This window comes from Giraffa tippelskirchi, chromosome 5 (genome assembly GCF_054371585.1).
Source record: "Giraffa tippelskirchi isolate mGirTip1 chromosome 5, T2T-mGirTip1v1.2.pri, whole genome shotgun sequence".
NCBI classification, from domain to species: Eukaryota; Metazoa; Chordata; class Mammalia; order Artiodactyla; family Giraffidae; genus Giraffa; species Giraffa tippelskirchi.
The window spans coordinates 86,848,932-86,862,697 of record NC_137279.1 but is presented as its reverse complement, the minus strand read 5'-3'; the positions used below and the strand labels follow the sequence as shown (position 1 = coordinate 86,862,697).

Genomic DNA, 13,766 nt, shown 5'->3' with positions numbered 1-13,766 from the left:
AAGCAAGGGGGTCGGTGTAGTTGGACTAAAGTGAACAAGGAGGGAGGGTAGTCGGAGATGGTGCCAGAGAGCTAAGGTACGGGGAGGGAATAAACTTAGTGAGGCCTTGGTCATTTTAAAGATTTGGGCTTTTACCATGATACAAATGGAGAGCCATCTGAAGGTTTTGAGCAGCGGAGTGACGTAGTAATCTGACCTAAACAATCACTCCAGTTGCTGTGTTGAGAATAGCCTGAACCTTGGCAGGCAGGAAGACAAGCTGTGCCACTAACTGCTGTGTCATCTTTGGGACACAAAGCACTTACTGATTTATAAAGCATGTTCTCATCCATCATCTCATTTGAATCTTTGAACACCCCTGTGAAAGATTTATTTTTCTTGAGAGGAACTGGAAGCTCAGAGAAGTTAACCAACTTTCCCAGAATGACTTGGGGAGTCTCAGAGCCACACGTTGAATCCGCATCTCTGGATTCCAAATTTTGTGTTCTTTCCACTATTCCACATTAAAACCTAAGGATCTTCATGCTCTTTCCAGCCTAAAGTGATTTCAGTTTTGCATGTGCAGTGTTCAGGGAGAGCAATAGCAGCACATGGGTTTCTTTTGGGGATGGGAACCAGTAAGATTCTTACCTGCTGAGATGGCTTGACTTTATTTTTTTTTTTTTTGTAGTATTAAAATATTTTATTGTCAATATTTAAAAAAAAATCAGAACAGAATAAGGGAAAAAAATCCAAATACAGGTGGCTCAGATATAAAAATATTAATATTGTATTGCATTTCCTTCTAGAATAGTCTTTTTTTTTTTTTAATAAATGTATTTATTTTAGTTGGGGGCTAATTACTTTACAATATTGTAATAGTTTTTGCCATACATTGACATGAATCAGCCATGGGTTTACATTTGTTCCCCTTCCTGGACCCCCCACCCACCTCCCTCCCCATCCCATCCCTCTGGGTCATCCCATTGCCCCGGCCCTGAGCTCTTGTCTCATGCATCGAACATGGAATGGTGTTCTGTTTCACATACGATAATATACATGTTTCAATGCTATTCTCCCAGAACGTCCCACCCTCCCCTTCTCCCTCAGAGTCCATAAAATTGTTCCATGCATCTGTGTCTCTTATTCTGACTCGCATATAGGGTTATCGTTACCATCTTTCAAATTCCATATATATGCATTAGTATACTGTATTGTTGTTTTTCTTTCTGGCTTACTTCACTCTGTATAATGGGCTCCAGTTTCATCCATCTCAGTAGAACCGATTCAAATGTATTTTTTTTAATGGCTGAGTAATATTCCATTGTGTATATGTACCACAGCTTCCTTATCCATTCGTCTGCTGATGGACATCTAGGTTGCTTCCATGTCCTGGCTATTGTAAACAGTGCTGCGATGAACACTGGGGTACACGTGTCTCTTTCAATTCTGGTTTCCTCGGTGTATATGCCCAGCAGTGGGATTGCTGGGTCATATGGCAGTTCTATTCCCAGTTTTTTAAGGAATCTCCACACTGTTCTCCATAGTGGCTGTACTAGTTTGCATTCCCACCAACAGTGTAAGAGGGTTCCCTTTTCTCCACACCCTCTCCAGCATTTATTGCTTGTAGACTTTTGGATAGCAGCCATTCTGACTGGTGTGAAATGATACCTCATTGAGGTTTTGATTTGCATTTCTCTAATAATGAGTGATGTTGAGCATCTTTTCATGTGTTTGTTAGCCATCTGTATGTCTTCTTTGGAGAAATGTCTGTTTAGTTCTTTGGCCTATTTTTTGATTGGGTTGTTTATTTTTCTGGAATTGAGCTGCAGAAGTTGCTTGTATATTTTTGAGATTAATTGTTTGTCTGTTGCTTCATTTGCTATTATTTTCTCCCATTCTGAAGGCTGTCTTTTCACCTTGCTTATAGTTTCCTTTGTTGTGCAAAAGCTTTTAATTTTAATTAGGTCCCATTTGTTTATTTTTGCTTTTATTTCCAATATTCTGGGAGGTGGGTCATGGAGGATCCTGCTGTGATTTATGTCGGAGAGTGTTTTGCCTATGTTTTCCTCTAGGAGTTTTATAGTTTCTGGTCTTACGTTTAGATCTTTAATCCATTTTGAGTTTATTTTTGTGTACGGTGTTAGGAAGTGTTCTAGTTTCATTCTTTTACAAGTGGTTGACCAGTTTTCCCAGCACCACTTGTTAAAGAGATTGTCTTTTCTCCATTGTATATTCTTGGATGGCTTGACTTTAAAATTGACCAACTGGTACCATAAGGAAACAGGTTTGTGAAGGGTAGAATAGATTTGGAGATGTGCCATTTTTTGTTCAGCTACTTGGTATGAAAATTGGGTATCTGAAATCATATCTTAATAATTAAGTTGGCTTCATAAATGAAACAGTTGTTAGCTTTTAGAATTTCATAAATGAAAAAATAAAGTATCAATTCTTATAATATTTTTTCCAGACTTTTGGGGAAATTGAAGTTATTTATGTTTTATTAATCTGTGCTTTTCAGGCCCATTGACCCACAGCAGGAGCAGCATTTGTTGGTGTAATGGTTATTCTGAGACTTAAAACTTGTAACTCTTGCAGGGTAGCTTGTTTCTGGTCACGGAGACATAGAGACTTCTATTTTTTAAAATATTTATTAGTTTATTTGAAAATACTGAATAGAATTTGATTTAAGCTAATTATGAAAAGAGTGATTAGATTGCCTTATTTATATCATGAGCTATAAACAGTTAATCATTATACTAACTCTTATTGTGACTGAGTCATCTCCTTGTGTTTTGGGAAATTTTTTCCCGAAATTAACAAAAAGAGACACTGAATGATGCAAAATCACTCATGCCAAGAATCTGAAAGTTCATATCAACAATAATTTTCTCATACTCTTTTGTACATTTGGCTATTATGACGGTCAAATTCCTTCCTTCATATTTGTGTTGTCAAAGTTGTACGAAGACAGTCTTGAATTCTGCCAGTAAAATAAAGCTCCTTCATGTATTTCAAATATTAATAAAAACAAGGGAAATGTAAACTTGTAGTTATTTAGATGGTTAAAGTTAGTTTCTATAAGTAATTTCATAGTTTCAAGCATATATAGTTGTTTTGAGCTGAATTAGACAGTCAGTGTCTCTGTAATTTAGCTTAAGAGAAATTTCATTTTAAGACTTCAAAAAAATTTACAAGGGCTTGGGGCTGAAGGACAACAACTACCAAAAATAAACAAGTGAAAAAACTTTAAAAGCTTCTTTACAGAATTTCTTGCTATATTGCCTTCAAAATACATTCAGGCCAAAAGGATAGATAATAAAATTAGGACTCATAGACTGTTGGGATGCTTTTTTATTTTTATTCTTCTAGTCATTTTTTAAAAATTTATTTATTTTGATTGGAGGCTAATTACTTTACAATATTGTGGTGGTTTTGCCATACATTCACATGAATCAGCCACGGGTGTAAACATGTGTCCACCCATCCTGAACCCCCCTCCCACCTCCTCCCTACCCCATCCCTCTGGGTTGTCCCGGAGCACCAGCTTTGAGTGCCCTGCTCCATGCATTGAACTTGCACTGGTCATCTGTTTTACATATGGTAATGTACATGTTTCAATGCTATTCTCTCAAATCATCCCACCCTCGCTTTCTCCCACATAGTCCAAAAGTCTGTTCTTTACATCTGTGTGTCTTTGGCTGTCTTGCATATAGGGTCATTGTTACCGTCTTTCTAAATTCCATATATATGCGTTAATATACTGTATTGGTGTTTCTCTTTCTGACTTACTTCACTCTGTAAAATAGGCTCCAGTTTCATCCACCTCATTGGAACTGACTCAAATGTGTTCTTTTTTATAGCTGAGTAATATTGCATTGTGTATATGTACCATAGCTTCCTTATCCATTTGTCTGCCGATGGACATCTAGGTTGCTTCTATGTCCTAGCTATTGAAAACAGTGCTGCAGTGAACATTGGGGTACATGTGTCTCTTTCCATTTTGGTTTCCTTGGTGTGTATGCCCAGCAGTGGGATTGCTGGGCCATATTTCCATTTTTTGAGGGAATCTTCACACTGTTCTCCATAGTGGCTGTACTAGTTTGCATTCCCACCAACAGTATAAGAGGGCTACCTTTTCTTCACACCCTCTCCAGCATTTATTGTTTGTAGACTTTCTGATGGTAGCCTTTCTGACCAGCATGAGATGGTACCTCATTGTGGTTTTGATTTGAATTTCTCTGATAATGAGTGATGTTGAGCATCTTTTCATATATTTGTTAGCCTAGATGTTTATATTTTGCCTCTTCTCTGACTTACTTCCTTGTTAAAAATGCTTTGTTGACTCTGTGTAATGAAAGTGTTGTGAAGATCATTTTTGTGGAGTCCATTGAATGAGATCTGAGTGAGCCCTTAGACTAAAAAAGGGTAAAATTATTAAAGTGGTTATGGTTAAACATATATTTGTCATTACACTCTGATAATCATTTTCTCACATGGGCAGTGGGAAAAATAGTGATCACTTATGTGCCAAACCAATCAACATTAAAACTGATTTCTAGCAAGTGTAGCTGCTAAGTGATTATGACTGCTAAGTGATTACAGTACAATTACAGATGGAATAAACTAAACTGATAGTTAAACTCAAGGCATTTCCTTGTAACAGTTATAAATTGTGACTTGAAATGCCAGTTTTCATAGTGGTAGTAAAATCATCTAAAGAACAATAATCAGTAGAAGAACTCTTTAAAAACTCCCAAGTACTAATGGTTATGAACTAGTAATAATTTACTTTAGGGACTTCCCTGGTGGTCCAGTAACAAATTCCGAGCTCCCAATGCAGGGGGCCCAGGTTTGATCCTTGGTTGGGAAACTAGATCCCGCATGCTGCAACTAAAGACTCCACATACCGCAACAAGTATCAAAACCCCACATGCTGTAAGTAAGACCCAGCACAGCAAAATAGATAAAAATAAATATAAACCTTTAAAAAACAACTTACTCTATTAATCATCCATAAACCACATAAATCGTTTTTGATTGTGTCCTTCCACAGCCATTTCATCTAACTCCCCCATCATTTTCCCCACACTGTTCACTTCTGTTGGATTTATTGTGAAACACATGTAACTTTTGGCGAATTGAGGTAGGAAAGATATTATGAGAAATAAGATTAGTTTAAAATAGTGGTTCTCAAACATTGGCGCGTATCATGTGGACAGCTAGTTAAAACATAGATTGTTAGGCACCACTGCCAGGGTTTCTGGGTGCATAGGACTAGAGTGGGCCTGAGAGTTTGCATTTCTAACCAGTTATCAGGTGACGCTAATGCTGCTGGTCTGCGTGCTGCACTTTGTGAGAGTCACTGCGCTAGAGGAAGGTGCATTCTGATCCAGGAGAACTAACTGTGTTCATTGCTAGTTGACAGTAGGATTCAAGGAAGGAAAAATGCAAAAGCTACTCCTAGAAGCCATAGCAGCCACTTTAACTTGGCACTTACCTATGAGAGCCTCGCAGACAGCTTTAAGATCCCTAGCCAGGAAACAGATAAAGCAGAGGAACTCTTCTAGTGTTCTGCTGTTTTTCTGGCAGTGATAATCACCAAGTAGTCTAGATGGGTAGGGGACAAATGTAATATCAGTTTTGAAAAGAAAGAAGGTAGATTTCCCCCATTATACTGGGAAATTTAACATTAATCACATGGAAGATGTTGATATAGAAAGGGATATGATAACTGGGAACCGAAATTAAAACAAGAATAAAACATACAAGTTTTGTTTCTTTTATTGAATAAATTGCTGGACTTATTGATAGCGTGGTAGGCAAGGCCACCCATAAATAATCTAGCCTTGCATTACTCTTAGTCTCGTTTCTTTCCCTTCCCTCTTTGAGATGGTCTCTTTCCCACTGTGCTTATACATGCACATGTCCACCCATATACCCTCTCCTGCTTTACTTGTAATTTCTCAAGCAAATCATACTCTCCTGTGACTGTGTCCTTTTTCATATTAGTCTGCATGAAATGCCTTTTCTCATTGCCATCCTCCTTTTCCACCTGTTTATTTACTGCTTGTCATTTAAGATAACTTCATGATCCTCTTGGTAAAGATTAAATGCCCTAGCTATATGCTTCTGTAACATTTGGCATTAACCGCTATTATGCTGCTAATCCCTCTTTATCTTTTATCTATACCCCCCCTTCAACAGAAACACACACACATACACACTTATACACACTATATTCGGTTTTATCTTTGAGTCTTTAGTATCAAATATGGTTCCTGGAACATAATAGGTGCTAGAATGTTGAATAAATGAGTGAATCAATCAGTCTTTCTGGGAAATGTCATCAACATAAGGCAGTGATGATGTTCTAATCCTGGACCCAAATCCTGGCTTCATTAATTACTCAGAGCATGTACATTTCTAACACCAATTCCAATGTGTGTTTTTCCACACCATCAAACAGTTCTCCTAAGGATTCTGATCATCCAGTTCCAGTGTATGGAGAGGTTTTCCCCATACCACCAAGCAATTCTCCGACACCAGCTGGTGTCCTACAATTCAGCTTAATTCTGATGCAGCCAGTGTGGAGACAAGGTCAGATTCCACAGGTTAAGGGCTCAGTCCTACAGGAGTTACCCTCCCCCCCTTCAGACATCAACTGCAAATCCGTGTTGTCACCTGTGCTTCTGGCCAACCAGCTATAGATCAAAGGACCCCACAATCCTCAGGTTCCTGTTTGTTTGCTGGTGTGGCTCATAGAAGTCACAGAAACATTTTACTTACTAGAATACCAGTTTATCATTAAAAGATATAACTCAGGAACAGCCAAGTGGAAGAGCTGCATGGGGCAAGGTATGAGGGAATGGACAGGGAGCTTCCATGCCCTCTTCAAGCTCACCACTGTCTCTGAATCTTCACCAACCCGGATGCTCCCAAAAAGAATCCCTTTGTTTTGGGTTTTTATGGAGGCTTCATGACAGAGACATGGTTGATTAAGTCATTTGGCCATTGGCGATTGAACCTAATCTCTAGTCCCTTTCCCTTTCCTGGAGGGGACTGAAAGGCCAAACTCTGTATTCTATGACTGATTCCTCTGGGGACTAATCCCCATCCTGAGGCAACCTAAGAGCTTTCCAGCATCACCTCTTTAACATAGTAAATGGCACCTTTATGGGTCTCAGCACTTGGGAAATTTGCAAGGATGTTAGGAGCTCTGGGCCAGGAAAATTTTGCCATCAAATATATATTTCTTTTTATAAATCACCATATCACAGCATGACCTTCGGCAAACTTTAAACTCTTTGAGCCTCAACTTTCTTTGAACTTTCATTCCTTAGTACTTAGAAGTTGCTCAGAAAATGGTAGCTGCTGTTCTACTGCATTTGCATCTTAGGAGGATGTTTAACAGTCTTGTAATATCCCTATGGTCAAGACAGGGATTTTGGACTAGGAGATATTATGATTAATCCATAAGTGTTTTAACTTATGTTTTTACAAACTTAGAAGGTGCTCCCTAGGAGCGTGCTCCAGGGCTCAATTTCTTTTCTCTGTTCTTTTTGATATCTTAACAACAGCTCAGCTGAGGATGTTGATGGCATGTTGTTCCTTGCTTTGAAGGAGAATTTCTGTTGCTAATTAGGATCTGAAAAGTTCTTGAATTTTATTTTAAAGAGAATTGACATAAATTATTCAGCTGGATCACAAAGCTCAATTATATAAATTCTAAACTGGAAGTGGGAGAAGAAGGGAAGGAAAGGGAGGGTAATAGTCCAGTTAGTTTGTGAGAAGAGTTGGAATTTTAATTAAACCAACTTCAATATAGAATCTGACTAACTGCCAAAAAAGCCCGTGTGATGTTAGGCTGCATTGGTGGAAGAAGAATATTTAGAACATGGGAAGGAATTACCCTGTTCCATCCTGTAATGGTCATACCACCTGAGAAGTGCTGCGGCCAGTTCTGGACATCATCTCTGAGAAGCATATTGAGAGGGGAGTGACCCAATAAGCTGAAGGAACCTAAGACTGTACTATAAAGAGGAACATATGGAAGAAACTATAGCCATGAGAAAGAAAGCCTGAAGTGAGGGCTGAGGGATGTTAGGTTTCTTTGGGTATTGGAAGAAGGCTTGTTTATTAGGTATGTTCTGAATAGCCACAGAGTCCAGAACTTATACCAAGACCAGTGGTACTAGTTAAAACATTATTAGTTTTTTTTAAAAAAAGAGGACCCTACTGAAGTGAATTGCAGGGAGGGACACCCAGAATTTGCTCCTCTCCCAAACCCTGTTCCTTCCTCGGAGCTTTTAGCTCAACACTATCCAATAGAAATAAAATGTGAGTGGGCTTCAAATGCAATTCTTAAATAGTTACAGTGATAGAGTTTCTTCTAGTCATTGGTGAAAATTGACAGAGTACTTCCACCAAACAGGAATATTATTATGTGGATATTTCACAAATGCAATGGAGAGGTAGGTTGATAGGTGAATTAATTCTGTAAACTGGGGTAAGTTCTTTTTTAAAAAATAATTTTATTTATTTGTTTATTTTAGGCTGTGCTGGGTCTCTGTTGCTGGGCGGGCTTTTCTTTAGTTGCAGAGAGCGGAGGCTACTCTCTGGTTGTGGTGCACAGGCTTCTCATTGTGATGGCATGTCTTCTTGTGGAGCATGGGCTCTCAGGTGCCCGGGCTTCAGTACCTGGGCTCAGTATTTGTGGCTCCTGGGCTTAGTTGCTCAGCAGCATGTGGGATGTTCGAGGATCAGGGCTTGAACCTGTGTCTCCTGCGTAGCAGGCGGATTCTTTACCACTGAGCCACCAGGGAAGTCCTGGGGGGATGTTTTTACCTTTGATTTTGTTTAGGCTTACTTTCCTAAGTAAAATTTTTGGCATCACCTTTGAAAGGATTAAAAAGTAAGCCCTTTTCAAAAATGTAAGGTTTGAAAAGAAAAAATACCTTCTACAGTTACCATCACACTCTTCATTTGGCTTCCCTACAAAATTGTTTTTGTTCACTGCTTATCTTGTGTTTTCTGAAATACTCACCAGGCTAAGTTTTCGTAAGTTTAGTTGGATATTCCACAGCCTTTTATCTCATTTGTAGCAGGGTTTATACTGTTCCTGACTACTCAGGTGAACATTCTTTCTGAAAGATACAGTTGTAACAAAATGGAGCCTCAGTTGTAGCAAAATTAGATGCTACACCATGACCATCGTTTGGTGGCATACCTCTGAAGCGTCTGTAGCATGCCAGCGTGCCATAGCACACCATGTGAGAAACACTGGATGATGGTGACTCTAGGAATGAAGAATGGAAGAGAATGGGAAATATAACAAGATACCAGAAAAAGATTCTAGAGTGACATGTATGCTTTTTCCTTCTACCTAACATCCCTGTCTCCAAATTTGGAGGCAAAGTACTATACCCTAAAGAACTCCTTGTCTCTTAGAATCTCAGGGCCCTTAACTGTGACCCTCTCATCAGCATTATTTGCTTCCTTCACTTCATCCCTCTAAATAGAATCTGGTATCCCTTCTTTTGTGCTTTCCTAGGGAAATTCCCTTTGTGTTGAATTTCAAGAAGATTTTGACTAGTATAAGTTATATGTGTGGCACTGTAAAATTAAACACACAGGATATCATATTGATGAGCCAAATTTCTAAGCCCTTGATTAGTTAGTTAAAGTATTAAATAACTATTGCAATATTTGATTTATATATATATATATATATGTATATATGTATGTATGTATGTATGTATGTTTGCCCCAGATACATAAAAAAAGATTTAGGGAGAGTGGAGAGAAAGGAGTGTATAAACATTTAAAAAAATTCTGTTCACTTTATTTGATAGCCTGCCTTCTGGGATGGTGAAAATATAATGAATTTGATTGTTGATAAAGAGAATAATTCTCGTTTCATTTGAAGTATTTCTTCTTTAAAAGCATCAGTCTGAAGCATCGAGGAAGACTTCTTACTCTAGTTATTATCTGAGTTTAGAATTTGTTTATATGTACATTGTACCTATTTTTACTTTATATATATGTATATATTCACGTGCTAAGTCACTTAGTCGTGTCCAACTCTTTGCGACCCCATGGAGTGTACCCCCCAGGCTCCTTTGTCCATGGAATTCTCCAGGCAAGAATACTAGAGCGGGTTGCCATTTCCTTCTCTAGGGATATATTCATAGTTTAAAGCATATAGAATACTGACTTTTTAAAACAGTTTATAAAGAATGTACTTCTATAGTTAGAAAAATTATTTTCAAAATTGTTTTTCATGTATGTACAGGATGCCAAGCTAGGGATTTGACCATATTAGTAAGCTGTTTTGACTTGCCTCTATACCTGATATTCTTGCTGTGTGTACAGAATTCTGATTTGCTTCAGAGCTACACATAGTATGCATATGTATGACAAATTTTTTTTCAATTATTTGCTAACATTTTAACACTTTCAGCATGTTGGAGCAAGATTCCAAGAGAATGAATCCTAGTGTGAACCCTACAAATCAAAGGAGGCATCTTCTAGGATTTTCTGCTAAAGAGGAGCAAGACACATCAGATGATATCATCCAGAAAAACAGCTACAGGTTAGATTTATATCTAAATTGTTTATACACAATTTCAACTCGGAGAGCAAACAAGTTACAAGGATGTTCGTAAATTTTACTAAGATCAGTTCTAAGCGTAAATTTCCTTTTTAAAAGCTGTCCCAGTTTTAGAATTCTTGTAGAGCTGTGACCTTAAACTCTCAGTTTGTGTGCACTAATATACACATTGAAACACATACATTATATATTACACATGGTATATTGTTTGTAGTGTCTTTAATATAGTTATTTTACTGTCATATGTTTATATATATAGTGTAATATTTGTTGCTATATCATCTGTGATGAATATGATTTGGTGGAATGATATGGTTGAACCCATTTGCAGTTATTAGATAAAATCATTTATACTTGTTTATTGTGATTTTTATTGAATCTCTTTTTCTTGTTATAATTTAATTCTGTTCATAAATTTCCATATAGCTTGGAAATAGTGAAGGCAACTGTATGAAAATATAATTTTTATCTTATGTCAAGTAGAAGAAGGTTATAGTGGCCCTTTTCCGAAATGTTTTTGATAAACATTTCCCTGTGTGATTTATAATTTTTATTAGAGTCAGGTGGAGCTAGGTCCTTGAATTACGAGACAAAGGGAGGTTATAGTGTGGTACCATGGCACAGAATAATGCTTGAAAGTCATTAAAGATTTGATTACTCTTAACTCTAAGGTTTTACAGGCCAAAGGCCATAGGGGAATCATTCTTCTGATTTTTACCCTGTTACACCCATACCACTTAATGAGAGTATTACCACAGTCCTTCAGGCTTGTCTTCATTTAGTCTTCCTGGAAAAAATGCTAGTATTCACTTTTTTTAAGAATCTGCAGTGTGCAAAATACTGTGCTAAATATGGCAGATGATCCAGAGAATTATGTGGTAGTAACTGTAATGCAACATAGAATGTGATAGATGTTGGAAAACCTAACATTTCCTGCCTTTTTTTTACATGCCCAAATTAGCCATACTTCTGAAATACTGATCCTAGTGATCATATAAGAGTCTCCCTGAATATTACTGGAGTTTAATAATAATGGTATTTTTAATTTACTAAATAATTTTTCCAAGTTAGCCCTTCATATCCTGTAATTTTGAGTTTTGTTGTTGTCTACATAAGATCCAGCAAAAGTTACGTTTTTCATAAATAGCCTTTGGATTTATGAGAGTTGAGAGTATGCCACTTAAGTTATACAGCTTGTTGCTAAAAATAGAATAGAATTAGACACCTGAAATTACTGTTCAGGTAAGCTTTATAAAAATATTTCTTATTTTTCACTAACTACAATAAATAAAAGCCTTCAGTTACTTGTCCACGTTAGAGTAAGGTAATATGGTGGTTCCTGGGAAGCACAGTCCTTTGATCGTGTTAGCTCTAACTAGAGGTCTCAGTGACTTTTAGGCTGTAATTTATCAGCTTTCAAACTAATGCGTGAAGTGTAAGCCATCTCTCTGTCCCTGACCCAGAGCCTCCATTGCTTGTGCTTAATCTATTAATAGGTTACTGGTCTTAATAAAAAATGGAAATGATTATCGATTCTTGGTTGTGTGCAAGTCTCTATTGAAATACCTAAGATTATTATTGAGCCGTTTGGTAGATTTAGGTGTTAGTTCATTAATTTGATATTCTTTCTTTTATTATTTTATATACTAAATAACAGATACCAAAAAATGTTTGTGAAACATTTGAAAGCACCAAGTGTGAATTTGTTTTAAACTGACTTTTAGGTGGTTTATTTATACTCAGCCATAACATTTGTATGTGTGTTTTTTTAATGCAGCTTACTTTATGTTATGTTTCATTTTTTCAGGAGAGTTATGAGAACTGGTTCGAATAAAAAAGGAGTAGATTGTAATCTTGTAATTTATAATATTACATTTGTCTATCATTTAATAATTAACTGCATATATTTTTTCAACTTAGGATTGTGTGGTATATCAGTTGAGTTCAATTGCTCAGTCGTGTCTGACTCTTTATGACCCCATGAACTGCAGCACGCCAGGCCTCCCTGTCCATCACCAACTTCCAGAGTCCACCCAAACCCATGTCCATTGTGTCGGTGATGCCATCCAACCATCTCATCCTCTGTCGTCCCCTTCTTCTCCTGCCCTCAATCTTTCCCAGCATCAGGGTCTTTTCCAATGAGTCAGCTCTTCGCATGAAGTGGCCAAAGTATTGGAGTTTCAGCTTCAACATCAGTCCTTCCAATGAACACCCAAGACTGATCTCCTTTAGGATGGACTGGTTGGATCTCCTTGCAGTCCAAGGGACTCTCAAGAGTCTTCTCCAACACCACAGTTCAAAAGCATCAGTTCTTTGGCACTCAGCGTTCTTTATAGTCCAACTCTCACTTTCGTACATGACCACTGGAAAAACCATAGCCTTGACTAGACGGACCTTTGTTGACAAAGTAATGTCTCTGCTTTTTAATATGCTCTCTAGATCAGTCATAACTTTTCTTCCAAGGAGCAAGCGTCTTTTAATTTCATGGCTGCAGTCACCATTTGCTGTGATTTTGGAGCCCCCAAAAATAAAGTCTGTCACTCTTTCCACATCTATTTCCCATGAAGTGATGGGAACAGATGCCATGATCTTAGTTTTCTGAATGTTGAGCTTTAAGCCAACTTTTTCACTCTCCTCTTTCACTTTCGTCAAGAGGCTCTTTAGTTCTTCGCTTTCTGCCATAAGGGTGGTGTCATCTGCATATCTGAGGTTATTGATATTTCTCCCAGCAATCTTGATTCCAGCTTGTGCTTCCTCCAGCATTTCTCATGATGTACCCTGCATATAAGTTAAATAAGCAGAGTGACAATATACAGCTTTGACGTATTCCTTTTCCTCTTTGGAACCAGTATGTTGTTCCATGTCCAGTTCTAACTGTTGCTTCCTGACCTACATACAGATTTCTCAAGAGGCAGGTCAGGTGGTCTGGTATTCCCATCTCTTTAAGAATTTTCCACAGTTTATTGTGGTCCACACAGTCAAAGGCTTTGGCAATAAAGCAGAAATAGATGTTTCTCTGGAACTCTCTTGTGTTTTCGATGATCCAGCGGATGTTGGCAATTTGATCTCTGGTTCCTCTGCCTTTTCTAAAACCAGCTTGAACATCTGGAAGTTCATGGTTCACATATTGCTGAAGCCTGGCTGGGAGAATTTTGAGCATCACTTTACTAGCATG

At 37.8% G+C, this 13,766-nt stretch overlaps 1 protein-coding gene and 1 long non-coding RNA gene across 3 annotated transcripts in view; one reads left to right on the top strand and one right to left on the bottom strand.

Moving 5' to 3' along the window:
- Positions 1-13,766, top strand: part of ATF6 (activating transcription factor 6) — a 248,846-nt gene that overhangs the window by 69,737 nt on the left and 165,343 nt on the right. For both annotated transcript variants that reach the window (XM_081491627.1, XM_081491629.1), the window contains exon 10: positions 10,442-10,573. In XM_081491627.1, coding sequence (XP_081347753.1) covers positions 10,442-10,573 — 132 coding nt within the window. The remainder of the gene's footprint in view (positions 1-10,441; positions 10,574-13,766) is intronic.
- On the bottom strand, positions 535-4,984 carry LOC145506603 (uncharacterized). The gene is made up of 2 exons (XR_014054065.1): positions 2,232-4,984; positions 535-647 (listed from the first exon to the last, which is right to left on the bottom strand). It is a non-coding gene; the product is annotated as an uncharacterized LOC145506603 (long non-coding RNA).